This window comes from Podarcis gaigeae, assembly GCF_964106915.1.
Source record: "Podarcis gaigeae genome assembly, chromosome: 10".
In the NCBI taxonomy this organism is placed as follows: domain Eukaryota; kingdom Metazoa; phylum Chordata; class Lepidosauria; order Squamata; family Lacertidae; genus Podarcis; species Podarcis gaigeae.
The window spans coordinates 52,474,904-52,493,586 of NC_139686.1; the positions used below are offsets into that span (position 1 = coordinate 52,474,904).

At 40.9% G+C, this 18,683-nt stretch overlaps 1 protein-coding gene across 1 annotated transcript in view; it reads right to left on the bottom strand.

Moving 5' to 3' along the window:
* PPP1R3A (protein phosphatase 1 regulatory subunit 3A) overlaps positions 1–13,758 on the bottom strand; it is a 30,640-nt gene extending 16,882 nt beyond the window's left edge. Inside the window, exon 1 of the mRNA XM_083699007.1 lies at positions 12,888–13,758. Coding sequence (XP_083555133.1) covers positions 12,888–13,708 — 821 coding nt within the window. The 5' untranslated portion in view covers positions 13,709–13,758. The remainder of the gene's footprint in view (positions 1–12,887) is intronic.
* Between the last annotated feature and the right edge of the window lie 4,925 nt (positions 13,759–18,683).

Here is an 18,683-nt window from a genome sequence, read left to right on the forward strand (position 1 = left end):
TCCTTAGCTTCAGTCTGCTGCATGAATGGCAGCAAACATGAAGGCCAATGCTCTCACAAGGTTCTGCCACTGATTATCTCATTTTCAACTCATATGAGCAGCTGGCTCATGTGATCAGCACCCTGTGTGAAAAAGAGCAGGCAGCACAGAATGTAGCACCTTCTTCTATGATGCAGAGAGCTCCAAAACATTCCTAATAGACCACACAGTACACACTCTTCGCATCTATAAAATACATGCCTGAAAGAGACAGGAAGAGTAGGACAGGGCGTCTAAACCAGTAGTGTATTACATGGAAACCAACTCTTGAGTGTCTCCAGAGATAAGTATGGGTCAGAATATTGGTCTATCTAATCATATATTAGACTAACATTAAAAGCTTACATGCCTAAGGTCACTGCAGATTACCACCTTTGGAGATGATTAGCAGATGAGTATATTTGAGCATGATATTTGAGCTGTTTAGCATGCTGATCATGTTCAATATTTAGAGGGTAACTGACCAATGGGGAGGGGATTTAAAACGTGAGTCTGGAAAGTTTTAGAAATTCATAAGAAAGCTCTTCATGGTGCTGTGACAATTGGCCTGTCTTGTTTCATGGGCTTCTTTATGGTGACCAGATTGGTACACCACCAGATTGGTCTATTTTTCATCTGTGTCACTTTGCATGCATTCACTCATAAACATGTTCTGTTTCTGCACTAATCTAGGGGTTTGCATTTAAGTGTGTATTTAAATCTAATTGGCTGCAAAAGGACGTTTGTAGGTATATATTCTCTCATGGTGTACATTTTTTTTAAAAAGTGCATTTATCTCAAAATGCAGCTCTTTAAATGCATTCTGATCTGAGAACTGCATCGCTGTAATTGGAGAAGTGTGAAAATCTAATGAATTGCCACATTGTGGTCTGCACATTACTCTGGAAAGGGCAGTTCAGATCTGAATTCACAAATACTGAATTTTCCAAGGATCTATAGTGTCAGGATGTAGCATAGAATATGGAAATATCAATGAGAATTAAGGTTTTTATTAAAAGTGTTGATTTGGTGATCTAATTCAGGGCTTGCTCTTTAGCAACCCAGTGGGTATGGGAGTAAAGCATAACCAGGGATAAACAACAGATACTACAGATTGTACCAAAGGCAAATTATTTGGTTTATTGGTACACCATACTTCAGTCACCTACACAAATATAAGGCAGCGGACAACTGGCTTACCAGTAGCATATGTGAAATGGATCTTGAGGTCTTAATAGACCACAAGCTTAACATGAGTCAACAATGTGATGCAGCAGCAACAGCGAAAAATAATGCTATTCTATGGTGCATCAACAGAACTATAGTGTCCAGATCAAGGCAAGTAATAGTACCACTCTATTCTGCCTTGATCAGACCACACCTGCAATACTGTGTCCAGTTCTGGGCATCACAATTTAAGAAGGATATTGACAAGCTGGAACGTATTAAGAGGAGGGCAGTGCAGATAATCAAGAGTCTAGAAACCAAACCTTATGAGGAACAGTTGAGGGAGCTGGGTATGTTTAGGCTGGAAAAGAGGAGATATGATAGCCACCTTCAAATATCTAAAGGGCTGTCACATGGAAGATGGAGCGAGCTTGTTTTCTCCTGCTGTGGAGGATAGAACTTGAACCAATGGCTTCAAGTCACAAGCAAGGAGATTCTGACTAAGCATCAGGTAGAACTTTAGGACAATAAAAGCTTTTCAATAGTGGAACGGTCTCCCTCAGGAGGCTGTGGACTCTACTTTCTTGGAGGTTTTTAAGCAGAGGTTTGTTGGCCATCTGTCACGGGTGCTGTAGTTGAGATGCTGCATTGCAGGGGGGTCAGACTAGATGACCCTCTGGGTCAATTCCAGCTCTATGATTCTATGATACACATTGATCAAAATGCAGAGTCCCCTGAATTTCTGGCTCTTTCAACATGTCTGTCTGAGACCTGCTGCTTACATCCATTAGTTACAGGCAGCAACATTAGGCACACCAATTTGATGTCCAGCAAGGATTCATTGCCTGCAAAAAAAAAGTATGCACTGCTAAAACTCCATTACGCAGTACAAACTTTGCTCTTGATTCCTAGCCTGGGAATAGAATGGAGAAACGGTGTGTTGGACTGGCCAGTCCAGTCTGCTCACCATGGAGATGTGTATGATCAAACCAGATTCATTCTACTCTAGTTCCTGCTCTGCTTGTTCCCCACTCTTCAGTCTGACAAATAATTTCTCCAGCTCTATTTATCCTATTGAATGTTTCCAGAGATAAGGAACATTTACTTAACCCTCTAATGCAGGGGTCAGCAAACTTTTTCAGCAGGGGGCTGGTCCACTGTCCCTCAGACCTTATGGGGGGCCGGACTATATTTTGAAGGGGGGGAAATGAACGAATTCCTATGCCCCACAAATAACCCAGAGATGCATTTTAAATAAAAGCACACATTCTACTCATGTAAAAACATGCCAGATTTAGAAGGTGATTGGGCCGGCTCCAGCCCCTAGGCCTTAGTTTGCCTACCCATGCTCTAATGGCTTCTAAACTGAGTTTCAGCACTACCTGCAGTGCACAAGAAGTGTGTATCTTCTCACAACACCTTTCAAATTGCAGCTTCTTTCCCATACCCATTACAAAGCAATAGAGTGCATTTGCTCCAATGGCATGTGCTGAAAAAGAGAAGGAATTACACACACACACACACACACACACACACACACACACACACACACACACACCCTAGTGACATTAGTCAACATTTTGCTTTGCACCATGTGTACTAGAAATTTACTTTTGGCGGGGAGGCCAATTTTCTGAGCACGCTCACTAAGAAATCATATCATTGACGGCATTGGGGGAGCATGGGTTTCCATGGCAGAAAGACATAAAATGGCCAGCTGCAATACTGGCAGCTTGGTAAACGAAAACCTGAGCACATCACTGTTTATTGTGTGCTGTGGTGCTTGTCTGACAAAGGCGCCAGGGCTCTCCCTCCCAGCTGTAGCCAATTACACACCGTTGGACGGCCAACAGAGCCAGCCTCTCTGATGGCTGCAACACGCCCACTCTTGAGCATTTGCCCTCCACACACATTTAAATTTGCTTTTGTGCTTCTCTCTTGCTGTTTATTTCAGTGCCTGATCATTGTTCTCATGTGCAAGAGAAAGTGGAGGAGAGGCTCTTTGTAATGGAAATGAGCATCCCGGCCAAAGGCACATTTTACATTCACATTAGGAAGCTGATTGAAGCTCGGAGCCTGGTGTTGGGGTGGGGGATGCTGTGTGTCTTGCTGCCATGGTCCACAGTTCCTGTCACTATTCTCTATTAACTATGGTCAAGATCGGATGAGCAAAAGAGAAACACTGATGGTATATGAGTCAGCATTTTTAAAGACATAGTAGGGTTTTTTGCAACTGCTATATAAATATGATTTTTTTTTAATGCCAACAGATCTACGTAATTTAACCATTTTCTTGAGTAGCCATTCGTTTTAATGATTGCTTTTAATTTTTTTTGCATTGCTGTATAAATATTTTAATAAGTTAATAAGTAACTGCATTTACCAAAAATCTTACCCTGTTAGATCACAGTGACTGCATAAATACCACGCCTGTACATTCATATATATATATATATTCTGTATGTCTGGATTTATTTGGTATTGGGTTTATGTCCTTTTTTCCTTATAGTTGTTTCATTTACTGACACTCTTTAGATTTAGGGTTGTAGCCAAGTAAATTCTACTCAGAGTAGACCTGCTGAAATTAATGGGCTCCTTTGGGAGAAGGGGTGGGATAAAAATTAAAATGAACCTAGGTTAGCCATCCCCATTAATTTCAGTGGATCTACTCTGAGTACGGCCAACACTTAATACAACCCACAGTACTGTAAATAAGAGAAACTGCTTATTGATGGTCGGTTAACCTCTCCATCCTTTCCCACACTCCAATGGTTGGCTGAGATGATGAGAAAATGTTTCTGAACCTCTGAACAGCACATGCGGAATCTGATGGCAATTGAAAAAACATGATTAACTTACACACACGCACAGACACACAAATGGATGCAAATAAACAGGTAAGAGGCTTTTTGTGGTAGGCTAGGTGTGAGCTAGGAAGTCAAGGGTGAAGGGGCTCTCTTGATACTTAGCTCAGTCTTTGTTTCAACACAGAATCCAACCTGGACACCACATTAAACCCCTCTGTCCTTTCTCCATTTATTTTTTCAGTGGTAGCTTCCTATTTGTGGAATACTCTTCTGAGGGAAGCACAGCAGGTGCCTTTGTTGTCTGTTTCTAGGCACCAGGCAAAGGCATTTTTATTTACAGCCAGGCATTTGGTCCTTAATTTGAAGGGTAACTAGCTATATCTGTGGCCTCATCTTATGTGCATCATTTTAAGTGGGGTGAGTAGGATTTGTACCATATATATTTCTATTTTGATTATGCATGCAGCTTTGATGCACTTCAGTGTGAAAAGCAAATAACAACAACAACAACAACAATGTCAATTGGATATTATTTATGTGTTGGGCCCAAAGAAGTTGCAAAAAGCAATCTACCGTATTTCTTTTTACAATTTCGCTGCCAGAAGTGCCCAAACATTCGAGACTTCCTTAGCTGCCCAAAAATGACCGTGAATTTCTTAGCAGTAGCTGCTGGTCTAGTGTAAAGAATATTAAAGAGGATCTGAGAACAGCGAGAGTGTTGTTTTCTCAGTTGTCACCCTGTAAATGCAAAGCCCACCCTCACAGTAGCAGGGAACAGCTGCTCTGCTGGAAAAGACCATGTACTGGAAAAGACCGTGTACATCATCACTTCCTAATAATAGCAAAGGGCTTTAGCCAAAGCCACAGGCTGATTGCAGGCTGCTCTTTCAATTTTGGGCTTGGAGCAAAAATCCCGAGCTATGCAAAGACGTATACTCTTTTTAACACACGTCTTTCTTTGGTCGAGAAAAAGGTTATTAATTGCTGGAGAGCAATCAGTTAAAGGAAAACACAAGGCAAACAAGTTTTCTTAAACAGAGAGAAGATCAGCAGCTGTCGGCATTATCAAGTGAAGGCTTTGACAAGACGTACCCAAAGGTCTGTTAAAAACAAAAACAAAAAACCAGCCTGCTTCTGCAAGATGAGCACCCCACGTTTCTGACTTATCCTAGCAAGGAAATTATATGCATTCGCCTGTTTTCCAGCATCTTAACATGCATCATTTGTTTAAGAGATTTTGTTTGATTCTTTGAGATTTTGTAGTTGATTGTTTTTTTTCATTTGACGAGGAGCAGACTGATGGCAGGAGAAAAGTCAAAAGTCAAAAGTGAATTAATAGCAACAGGGGTGCATTCACATGATAACATGACTGGGTGCTCTGTGCATGCATGACCCGACACTCAAAGGAACAGAGAGCCGATTCAAAAAGTTAACTGAAATTCATGGTACAGCCCTTACAGGATTTTGCCACCTCTGAACACATGCAATCCTAGACACACTTACTTGGGAGCCATCAACATTTGACTCAATGGGTCTTACTCTTAGTAGATATGTATAGGTTGACTCGGTTGTTAACTTCCTGCATGTGAAACAAGTTATTTCACAGGAAAAAGTCTGGCTAACATTATTTGTTCTTTCATTCATTTATTTATACATTGGTGTCCTGCCCTCCTGGTGCAAAAGCAGCACTCTGGGCACTTTGCGACATTTAAAATTACAATTTCATGAAAACAACAATATAAAACAAGCAAGCAAGGAGAATATCAGCTGCCAATTAAACAAAAAAGCCTATTGTAATAAAACAGTCTTTAATAGCCAAACAACAAAAAATAAAACCCCCACACCAAACATTTCAGGGCAAGGTATTCTGTGACAGGGTTCAACCACTGAGAAGTCCCTCTCTTGCCATCCTAGGTGGAACAAAGAGAGAGGAGCCTCAACTTCTGATGTTAGGGAACAGGCAGGTTGATAGGGAAGCAGAAGAATATGGAATATTGTAAGCCTTAGACCTATACTTTAGGTCCAAAGGTATCCTGGATCTAAGCCACTTAAAGGCTTTAATCACAAATACTTTGAATTACAACCAGAAACATATTTGCAACCAGTTCTTCTCCCTAAGTTGGCAGGAGTGCCAACTTGAATAAAACATTGGAGGGCAGGTAAGCCCCATCCCACATAATCAATCACATGACACGGCACATGCACACCATTTGAATGACAACGCCCATCAACTTGGGGGGGCAGTCCCCTAAAATATTTTATGGGGGAGGCTGAAGGGACCTTGGCCCCTAGGAGTTGGCTCCTAGGAATGACAGGTTTGCACATGCAAGCAGAATTCAATATGAGGTTTTATAGATGTATGCTATTGGCAAGGTTGCATTATTTTCCTTTATTGTACAATTGTACAATTCCCAGTATCAGGCAACATCATCATCATCAGGTGATACACTCAGATTTGTGATCTCTCTCACACACATATATAGTCATGCTGTAATCTTGGGATAATCTGTACCCCATACTTTTGCTAAATGTATGAATTAGTACTAAGGCTTTTACAGACACTGGGTTGTATTCATTGTTACAGTACATACTCAGAGTAGACACATTGAAATGAATGAGCATGGCAAACAGGGCCAGTAATTTCAATGGGTCTACTCCAAGTAGAACTTAGTTGGGTTAGAACCCATCACTTTAATATTTCTAAACATTTCCACAGCTCTTTGCACTAGAAATGAATTAGTTTTTTTCCTTAAAATAAAGCAGACAGTTTCAGCAAATCAAAATCCTACATAATTGTCCAGATTTATACAAGAAACTCTACCTACATTGGCAACAACCACTGTTACATGCGTATTTCAGTTGTGGTTCCTTGTAATGGAATGCTCCAATATTAAAATATTTGGTCTCTCATTTATCTTAGACCTATGACAGAATAGATCTAGTACTCCATCACGTATTATCTCTTTTTTTAAAAAAAAAATCCTTCACTAACATTTCAGATGCATCAACTTGGGCTCTAAAGAATTATATAACTAATATCTGACTATCTTAACACAGTGATGACAAAAAATATTGACTGTGCCTTTCTTTGAAAAAGAACATATTACAAAATCAGATCGTATGGTAAACTGAAAATGTGTGACTGTGATCCAGGAATGCGCCCTGCTTCCCTGGAGCTCTGAATGATGCAACAAACTCAGGAAAGATACTACTATGCATTTTCATTATGTACACAGTAGAAGTGACTAGTTCAGGTAAGTAAAATAGGTAAGTACCCCCATCCTAAAGCAGTTAGAAGCAGCACCCCATAGTGATATGTTTTGTGCTAGCAGTTGATTCCTCTAGTCTGCTTCAGATATTACTGCCATCCCCTTCACTCCTTCATGAGAGGGAATTCTGGCCTCTGCCCCACCTCTCTGAACCATCCCACTGGCCTCAGCACCCCTGATAAGATTTCTCATGAGTTCTGGCCATTTCTGCCCACTCCCAACATGGCCATGTCTCAGCCATTCTTGAAGGCAATGTAGAGCGACAGCCCTGTCAACCAATTCCTAGCCCCATACCAAAGCCAACCTCCTCACTTCCCATTTTCTATCTCAGTCTGCCAACATCCATGGCTGATAACATTTCTGAGTATCACCAGACATGACTGAGACAAACTGATGATTCAATTGTGTGGGGCCAAGGTATAGAAAGGGGGCACTCCAAGCTCCCAGGCACAGTGAGCTGCTTTATTATATATTGATATTATTAATATTTTCTAATCGTATCGTTAAAGCTATGGTTTCCCCAGTAGTGATGGTTGGAAGGGAGAGCTGGACCATAACAAAGGCTGATTGCCGAAGAATTGATGCTTTTGAATTCTGGTGCTGGAGGAGACTCTTGAGAGTCCCATGGACTGCAAGAAGATCAAACCTATCCATTCTTAAGGACATCAGCCCTGAGTGCTCACTGGAAGGACAGATCCTGAAGCTGAGGCTCCAATACTTTGGCCACCTCATGAGAAGAGAAGACTCCCTGGAAAAGAGCCTGATGTTGGGAAAGATGGAGGGCACAACAAGGAGAAGGGGACGGCAGAGGACGAGATGGCTGGACAGTGTTCTCGAAGCTACCAACATGAGTTTGACCAAACTGTGGGAGGCAGTGGAAGACAGGAGTGCCTGGCGTGCTCTGGTCCATGTGGTCACGAAGAGTCAGACACAACTAAACGACTAAACAACAACAATCATAATACTGGGGGGTGGCAGCAGCCTCAGGAAAACAATGTGTACAGAACACATTGCAATATTGTCTCATTTATGTTCCCTACTATGAAGTGACAAGCATTAGTCTGAGAGAGACAGAATGACTTTCACAGCATCATCTAGATCAGGGGTAGGCAACCTAAGGCCCATGGGCCACAAGCGGCCCATGGGGGTTATTTAACTGACCCACGAACCACCCCCAAACCAAGCCGCCCATTCAGTGAGTCTCCGCACACTGCGCTAAATCAGATTACCAGAATGTTCATGCTCCACAAGCAGAAAGTTTGGGAGAGGGATACCTGGGTGCCATTGGCTTAATTGCTGTGACATCACCAATGGATAATGCAAATTGGAGTCCAGGAGGTGACTTGTAAGTGTTATTGGGGAGATTTCAAAATTCCAATGTCAAGGTCTATTAATTACTTTTGTTACAGCAGGTATTTCTGTTCACTGCATATTTTTGAATGATACCTCATTGTTACAAGCGAAGCATTTTATTAAAAACTAAGAGACACATGATGCCTAGTCTATAAAAATATGAAGATTCCTCTTGCCCAAAATGTTGGGCCCTAATCTCTGTCTGAAAAAAAATTGTAAATTCTTCCAGGTAACGTTAGCAAACAATTTAAACTACATGGGGCAGGGAAGGAGAAAGAAAGGTAGTTTGAAGATACAGCCCAATAAACACTCTGTATTTTCTCTAAATGTATGAGTACATGTGACTATATATAAAAATCTGCAACAGATTACATTTTACAATTAATACATAAAAGGGGTTAACCAGGTTATCTGGAACTACAAATCATCATCATCATCCACCCATCTGACTGGGCTGCCCCAGCCACTCTGGGTGGCTTCCAGCAAAATATAAAAAACACAAAAAATAATAATCAAAAAAACATGGTGGTGGTGTCAGCCACACATCTCCCTTATTCCCATACAACCTGTGAGACGGGGCATTATTTTATGAGTAAAACCTTTGGATCGTGGACACCACACACACCCTGCAACAAAGCACACACCACAAACTATCCTATTGGCTCTTCTTTCAAGGTTAATTTCTGCAGGTGGTGAAGCCAAAGAAAGAAACCCTGTGGGTACCAAGGAAGGTCTCTACAGATGCAGGTATGCCTATCCATGCCACATAGGCAACCTTTGAAAGGAATATATGAGAGCGCAAAGGGGCATCTGGTGAGTTGGAGAGGTACTGAGTGGTCGCCCTCCCCAAAAGCAGCATTTTTGCCACTTAGCAGGATGGGCCACCAGGTGATTGAGAGGTCGGGGCAAGATGGGCACACCAATGGGAACATTGCATGGATTCTGAGGTGTGGCTGGGCACCCCCAACCTCAGCACCACCGTGCGCCTCTATTGCATCAGTAAGCACACCACCTGTTCCTGGGAGAGGGGCACTGCATCCCCCTGACACATACACCACCTGATCTCCCCTCACGCAGTTGCTCCAAGCACTTTTCTCCCACCTTAGCTTTGATACTAGAAGTGAGCAAGGAATAGAGAAAAGTGTCTAAGCCACAGACTGAAGGGAAAGGAGGCAGGAAAGAGGATTTAGCACATCTTTCCTATGCGCTTCTTTTAGTGCTCAGTCAGATCCAACGACTTCCAATTGTTAGATAGAGAGATAGAGAGATTATAGTCTTTCGCCATAAATTTGTGACATGTCCTCTCTAGTGAGGTGTGCTTTTTTCCTTGTTATTAACTTTTAGGAAAAATTTGAAAATGCTCCTTCATGGCTGTTCCTGGCTACCTCAAGATCATTGGATAGAAAGAGGTTTTTCATTGCAGTCCCTTTTAGAAGTTTCTAACTGTAATTGTTTTTGGAATGTTTTAATCCATTTTAGAATATTTTTCTTTTGGGTTTTCGAATTATGTATTTGTTGAATTGTATATCCTTGGGGAGGGTGGGGAAGATATAAATTCTAATAATAATAATAATAATAATAATAATAATAATAATAATAATAATAATATCACAGATTAACCATGGCGACAACATACATGTTATATCAGTCCCACAGAAGAAACCATCCTAATTCAGCAAAATCAGATTAAGATGAATACATTTGCCCCCCATCTGTGAACAAGGCAGGCAGGCAGGCATGTGGGGGAGAAAACCCTGCCACTGTCCTGCATAGTTCAACCCTTAAGACTAATTCAGTTGCGTCACAAATTGTCAGCCTTATATCTGAGTCCTTAGAATCATGACCAACTATATACAAATAGGTCATTGTTATCAAAATATCCCCTTAGGGTCAAAACTATTAAGGGAGCAGGTGCCTGAGCTTAGTTTAGAGCTTACAGAAAACTCATGATCAAATGCAGGTCTAACATGTGATGAAAGGCAGCATAGGTGTTATGCTTTTGGAGGTCAGGGCCAGGATCCAACAGAACTGCACAACTAGTTCCCCACACCCTAAAGGGCTTTGGACTCGTGTTTCATGCACATCCTCCTCACACCATACAAGTTGTGAGTCTAAGGGGATGTCCGAAAGCACTGCTTTGAAGCAGGCCTCTCAGTGGCACCTCTCTGTTGATATCCCGTTCGTGTGCTTCCTGTAGCCATGTGGCTGGTGGTTGTGAGAATGGGATGCTAGACAAGATAGGTCAGGTCTGATCCAGCAAGGCTCTTCTTAATTGGATCTAATCTTATAAATCCAATCTGCACAATCCCACCACCAGCCCTTAGCACCTCAGGTAATCGCTGAGCATCCCCACTTCAATTCAATTCAAAATCCTTTATTAGGCATAACACACCACACATAAATAACATAATACAATATAATATAAAATAATAATAATACAACGCAACATCATCACCTACCATTAACAACCACTAAGTCTCCTTATCATGGCCCATTCTTTCTTCATGGACAGCTCTTAAAAATTCGGCCACTATTAAAGTAATTTGATCATCGCTGTCCGCCAGCATGTCCTGAACAGTTGGTTGAGTAAAGGTCTGTTTATTGAATTTTAGGGCCTCATACAATTGTATTCTGGCATAGCTGCCGAAATCACAGGAGAAGAATATATGTTCTAAAGTATCTAGTTCCTTTTTACTGCATTTGCAGAGACGCTGAGCATCCCCACTTGTGGATGCCTTCTGTCAATTGGGCCTGCCTACCCACCTGTGCTCCCTTGGGCTCATTTTACCTCGTGAAACGGAACAGCAGCCAAAATGATCACAAGGCACGGAACAACTTTTGAAATGGTAGTTCCTTGTTACAGATCATGGCGCAACTGCTGCCCACTGCCACTAATATGCCCAAAGAGGAGCCACCAATGTTGCGGCAGCCAATGTTAGGAGCCCATTAGGCAAATGTTTTGTGGCTCAGATATAGAGCCAGCTCTGATTGTGACCACAACAGGGCTAATGGATCATTGTGCAAAAGAAAGCTTCTCTGTGCATTATTTTATGCCATGGCAACGAAGCAAATCATCTATGTAACCAGAGCAGGCGCCATTACAGGCTGCTTGTTTTAAACCTGCAAAAAGATAGCTAAGATCTCTGAGATAACAGAGAGATTGTTAGGGACCCAACATTTCATCTGCAATATACATTATTACACTTGTAGACTTCCGGTCAAAACATACACCAGTAACAGATAGGAAACAGCAGAATCTAGATCAGGGGTACAGAACCTGTGGCCTTCCAGATGCTGTTGGACTACAACCCCCAGCATGCTTAGCTATTGAGCCTACTTGTTGGGGCCAATAGGAGTCGGAGTCCAACAACTTCCAGAGGGCCACAGGTTTCCCATCCTTGGCCTAGATGATGGTTAATAACAAAACAAAACAAAATTGATTATTGCTTTTCTCAGAGCAACCAAAACATAGATCTTTACATTGTGTGTTTTCTTTATGACTGAAATATAACAAAATCCTAAATACATTCCTCTATATTCCTCTCATGCATGAGTCAACAGCTGCAGACCTCTCAAGCAAGGATGCTGCTACCTGCCCCTTCACAAGTTACCAATCTAAAGGTGAAAGATAAGCTGGTCTCTGTGGCAACAGAACTTGGTGGCATAGCATACTAGATGGTCTTCCCACCTCTTCTCCCACCTCAAAGTGTCCCCTGGTCAGACTAATTCTTTATCAGAGCTCTCTTATGACCAATATAATTGTTTTTAAAGGATTACGGGCCTTTAAAAACACTTCAAACATTTCCCAACTATCGTCAAAACCTATTTAAACTCTCAGGAGTATACAACAACTATGCAGGTTTATTGCTAAATTTCTACAGTGAAATTAAATAGGAAGTGATCAAAGTCTAACTATGCTCGACATTTTAGGCATCAGGAATGAGCTGTTTCACCTGTAATGAACTGCTTCACCTTTACTTAGTAGTTATGACTTTCATACTATTTTGGTAATACACTTAGGATGTAAGACTACGGTAATTACATTTCCCTCAAGTTAACCTCTCTGGATATATATATATATATATATATATATATATATATATATATATACATTTTATTTAGAGTAGTATCAAAGCATAAAACTAACCACAGGGACAGATTTTGAAAAAGTTATTAACAGCATCTCCACAGGGACATCTTTTGGGGAAACTATCATTGAAAGAGGTTTTACAATACTTTTTTAAAAGGAAGGAAGTGTAAGATTCAACCTCACCTGCTTGGTATTGTCTTTAAGCAGCCTTTGATATATTTGTCTGTAACACCTTCCTGGACTTTATCTGTAACTTCTCCCTGGGCTTTATTCTCTTCCACTGGTGGCGCAGTTTCCTTTTTGTGGCAGATCAAAATATAATTACGATTGTCATTGTTTGCCCAAAATATTCCCACCGATGTCTCATAACGGATGCAAAATTCAACCTTAGCGTCCTCTCTCTGATAAGGAGGAACCAATGAAATCTTGAACAAGAACTGGTCAGTCTCGCCATCACAAGAATTAGGCACATAATCTCCTAAGATGTCATAATAAGTCTGCCAGTTGTCCAAAGACATTCGGACATAGACCAGCTTTTCGAAGGATACATTCAGAACACGGATGATGCCCTTCATACATGTTATCCCTGGCAGGAACTCGACAGACTCTAGCCATACTTTCTGTGCACGCACTTTTTGCAAAAGCTCTTCTTGTGTGGCAGGCAGTATAAACAGTGGAGATAAATAGAATTCCTCCACAGGCACAACTTCATCTTCTAAGTCGTCATTTGGTAATGTAATTGGAACATCCCAGGTATCAAACTCCTTAACGGATACAAGGTCAAAACCAAATGCATCAGCAAATGAAACTTTTCTTGCAATGGTGGATGGGGCTTCTGCTTCCATTTCTTCAGAAGAATCTGAATTCCGCCTCCGGGGGCTGGGGGAGAAGCGGTGCTGGAGAGAAGCTTTAACATCTTCATCTTCTGAGAGAGAATCGCTTAAAGTGGGAACTTCTAATAAGTTCTCCCTACTAACCTGACCAGGTTCTTCAAAAGACTCCATTGGGTTCTCTGATATAAACCGAAAGAGACCCGTCTGAGTAGTGGCAGCTGATATTTGAGACCTGTGATTTGAAACAAGGATTAATATTACAGTTGACATTGCAGAAGGGACTCTGCTCTATTAATAGAAGCAATGGCTTTTTAACTATGCTTGCCTGTTCTCCAAAGGCCTTCAGTCTGATAGCATTACTGTGAAAACATCCATTTTGAAACAGATGTCAACCAGCCAACAACTTAAAACCTGAAACCACTTTCATCATGAAAGCAAACATAAAAGCATACATATCCATAATATACTAAGTTGACATTCCAAGTGATAGAAAGCAACCATAGATTCCTGATCTGGGATGTTTATTTTGTCATCTTGAAGATTCCTATATTGTATGAGATTTCTATGTTATGCACAAAATAGGCAGTTTGACTTGCCTTGCATACGTGTATTTTTTTAAGGGCAGGGAGCCAGTATCTGCCCTCCGTGAACCATGTTAATCTATGCTTTGCAGACAGTTCCTGGGGTTGTAATCAGTTAATTTGGTTTAATTTGGTATTGATGCCACTCCTTGTCTCTGTCATTCCTATAGCTGCCTTAAGTTTCATTTAATATCCTTTCTATATAGTTTTTGCCCTGTGGTTTAATGCATAGTGTCCTGAAATGCTTTTCAAAAGGTAAGAGTCTAACAAATGCATTTTTTTCAACAGGAACTCAATGGAACTCAGTTCCGGCACCTCTCAGGTGGGTTCCATTGCCGTTCTAAGAGAACAACAGAGGTGTTCATGGTGAGTTCTGACACTTCTTTTTCTAGAAAAACAGCACTGATTCTAACCCTTACACTTGAAGCAAAGGATGAAACTGCCTCATGTCAAAACACATGAAGCATTGTGAGGAAGATGGAAGGAGGGAGAGAGGGCCAGCGGGGAATGTTGTAGGATTTTAATAAAAGGTTATGATCATTGCCAGCTAGCAACTGCAAAACAGATGTGTCCTATGTGGCGCAAGTGTGGCAAATCTGCCCTGCTATGGTGCCTGTCAGATATAATCCCATTATAACTGAATACTACATTGTATCAGGTAGCTCTCGGCATTGCATGAGTCATCTTTTGACCAGCCCCTACAATAGTCTTTCTCCGCCCATTCATATATATATGCAATGACTTTGTGTCAGCATTAGAAAGCACCTGCACATTGTGCAAAAGAGATAAAGCCAACCTGAATAAATTACTGATAGGGAATACATTTGGTTCAGTTAGGATTTTATTGTGAACCTTCCTAAATTGCACTTAACTGAAACAATATATGAGCCAAAACTCATCTGTCCTTTGAAATTTCTCCAATCAGATGTGTGCAAAGTTGTGTGTCTTGGGGGACAGTTTGCAAAAAATACATATATTAAAGAAAATTGCATATGCATTGTATTGGGGAAATTGCCTGCAAAAATGTGTGTATTAGGAGAAATGCTGATTTTTTTTATGTTGTGAACTGCCCTGAAATATAACAATAACAATAATAACAACAATAACAACAACAATAACAACCATAACAATAATTTACATGAGGACTTTTAAAAAAACAGTCCATTAACTGATACAGAAATGTAGCAGTTCAGGGAATGTGAATACACTGATGTCAGTTACATCTGAATAACAAGTAACTGCATATGGTGCAATTCCGTGTTTATTGAACAATCAGGCTCCATATTGGTATTCAGAATCAATTCTGAATTAAACTGAAGTCCCGTCTAGTCTGGCATCCTGTTACCCACCGTAGCCAGTTAGGTATTTCTGGGGAGTGCAAAAACAAGGCATGAATACAACAAGACCCGGCTGATATGCCTCTGCAGCAAATGGCATACAGAGGCATGTAGGTTTCATATAGCCACCATTATTAGCAGCCACTGCTACCCTTACCCCATGTGACTTTGTCTAAGCCTTTTTAAAGTCATCTAACCCAGAGGCTATTCTATGTCTTTTGCCACAAAATCCCTTAAATTACAAATTATTTTGTCTGTTCAGAATCTCCAACAAATCAGCTTCATTGGATGACCCCAGATTCTTCTATTATGGGACAGGGAGTAAGAATACCTTTTCTCTATCTGCTTTCTTTACTCCATGCCTAATTTTATTAAAATGCTTAGCATTTATCCACCCCCGTCACATTTTTTTAAAAGTAAAAAAAGCCCCAAATGCTTTAGCTTTCTTTTCCAAATAGACACTACTTCAAACCTCTTAATTTTGATTGCACCTTTTTGCACCCCTTCCAGCTCAACGTATCCTTGTTCAGATGGGGTGAGCAGAACTGTATACTGTATTGCACTTGTGATCCACACTGCAGACTTGTATTAAGGGAATGATCATACTGATGGTTTTATTTTTAACCCATTTCCAAATTCCCTCACATGGAATTTCCTTTTCCTTTCTTTTTCTTTGCAGTCACCACACACTGCATAAAAAAAGTCTTACCCCTCTCTGAATTTCTTCACCATCTCAGCAAGAAAAATTCAAGCAAGAAAAATTTGAAACAGGGGTGTTTTCTGTTGGAAGAATTCTCTGACTTGGTCTCACATGTGGCTCCACCAACATCCATGAATTTTCTGTCCAGTTTACTGTCACAACATATTGGTAGTCACAACATATTGACATTTAACGTCTCTGTTTTGTATAGTAAATTTTCAGGCTTCATTCATGTACTTAGATACATTACATTGGCAAGCGGAACATAAAATGGTTTTGTAAGGGACTTGGCCCTTTGTAAACTGGATTTTTTATTTTGTAATGTTTAGTTGTTGTTGTTTTAATTGTTTAAAGTTCTTGTGGTTATGATTGTTTCACATTCTTTAAATAAATAATTGGGAAGTCCCTGGACCATAAGGGAAGGTAGAATCGGTGTTAATTAACTAATTGATTGATGCAATCTTTCGAATACGCTTTTCCAGCTAGATGAAAAGGCCTCTGTCCTAGGTGTTCATTTTGTAATCTTCAGCTGTTTTTTATATGTATATGAAAGGTGGTTCATTATGCAAGAGACATGTGTAAAAGGCGAATGTGTGTGTAGTCTTTCTGTACACCAAAATAGGTAATGAAAACTGCTAAAATATTAATCCAGTCTGATCTATCCCATGGGTGTGTTTAGATCAGATGTGCTGTGTATCAAACTGTATCTCACTGAGCCAAGGCAAACTCATCTGCAGCAAACAAATTCCTTGGCCTTTCCACAAAAGAAATAGAAGCAGCCTCATAAGAATAAAAACCAAGAAGCTATCAAAAAATCATCCTGGTATGGGGAAAGGGAGGATTTCCAGATGTTGTTGAACTACATCACCCATCATCTTGACCATTGGCCATGATGGCTGGGACTGATGGGAGTTGGCATCCAACAAGTTCAAGAGGGCCCCCCTCCAGATATTCAAGCCATCCCTGCTTCAACAGTTCACGTGTGCGTTATTAGCGAACCACCTCTTTTCTTCAGTATCTCCAGCTCCAAAAGCCAGCTGTGGGTTTTCTGAAGATTTCACAATTGGTGCACAGCATGAGGCAAGGTGAGGTGGCTGCCTTAGGTGGCAGATCTGGCTTCCAAGAAATGCATTGCTCATTGTTGCTGCCACTGCACTCCACAGTTGTGCCTCGTGTAGATCTTCACTCCTCCCCTTGTGCCTGGCAGAGATATTTTTAGTCCCCTTTTGTTCCCTGGTGGATGGGTGAGCGCCATTTTGTGGTTTCCCTCAGGTGCCAAAATGTACTGGGCTGGTCCTGGCTAGCACCACATATTCCAGGACCACACTGCACAATCACTTGATACGTTGGTAGTGGTCAGTTTATCACCTGCTAAGCTTGCATTTCATGGACTGGTGTGTTTGCATGATAAATAAAAATAGCACTATACATAACTGTTTATCAGTGGCAGCTTTTTCATACATTTCTGTTATCTTGAGGTTAAGGTATTGAGGTGCTATTGAAGCTGTGTTTTTAATAAAGGTTTCCTTCAACAAACAACTTATGAAGTTTTTAACAGTATTATTGTACATTCAGATCCATTCTCTCTATAGAATATTAATCCCAATGCCCTTTTTCCATTTTTGCATGTAATTAGATTCTGGTATCTGAATCTGATGAAAAATATCATTTCCCAGCTAAACCTTTTGAGTTAACTGATGCAATTAATGTTTCAGATGCTGTCTTTTCCCAAACTGAGGTAATTTTTCATTCCTCTTAATGATACTCTTTATCTGGAAATATTGAAGAAGTCTATTTGCACCCATTTTATTAAGAACTTTATCATTACCACCCATTTTATTAAGTTCTTGAAGAGATAGCAGATGCCTACCACATGTTAGTTTGGTTGTTTAAATACATGCTATAATCATACCAAAAAAGACACCTCCTAAGACATTGAGTAAAGTGAAGTTTTCTTTGCAGAAATCCATGTAAAAGGAGAAGGATCTGGCTCACCCAGAGAAGTGAAGTCTTCTCTCTGGTCTGAGCCAAGACCTGTCTCCAAACAATATTTTGGTCCCAATGAACCAATTGTGAGCACTGTTCATAATTATTTAGAGGCCAGCTGGCAGGCTCCTTTCCACTCACTTGTGCAGTCTGCTGAGGGCAGCATGCATGCCTTTCAGTCGCATGGGGAAAACATGATTGTTTTGCTTCAGCAGGAAACTTCCAAATTCCCTCTGCAATTCCCTCTAGTTTAAATTTGTTGGCAACTCTGTTTTTGCAGATTTTTTTTACAGATCATTGCTCTGGGATCAAGTTGTGACCAGCATCATGAGTAAGGGCTACCAAGAGGAAAGGTTTAAACTCAAAGACTGTGCTTTTCCTCATCCACCTGGTGTGGGTGGGAGAGAGAGAGAGAGAGAGAGAGAGAGAGAGAGAGAGAGAGAGAGAGAGTGTGCACTGACTCCCCCAGGAGAGCCTACAAGGACCTGTTGGACCAGCAGATCAAAACATAGAGTTGGCTGTTCCATCTATTCTTGGCTCTC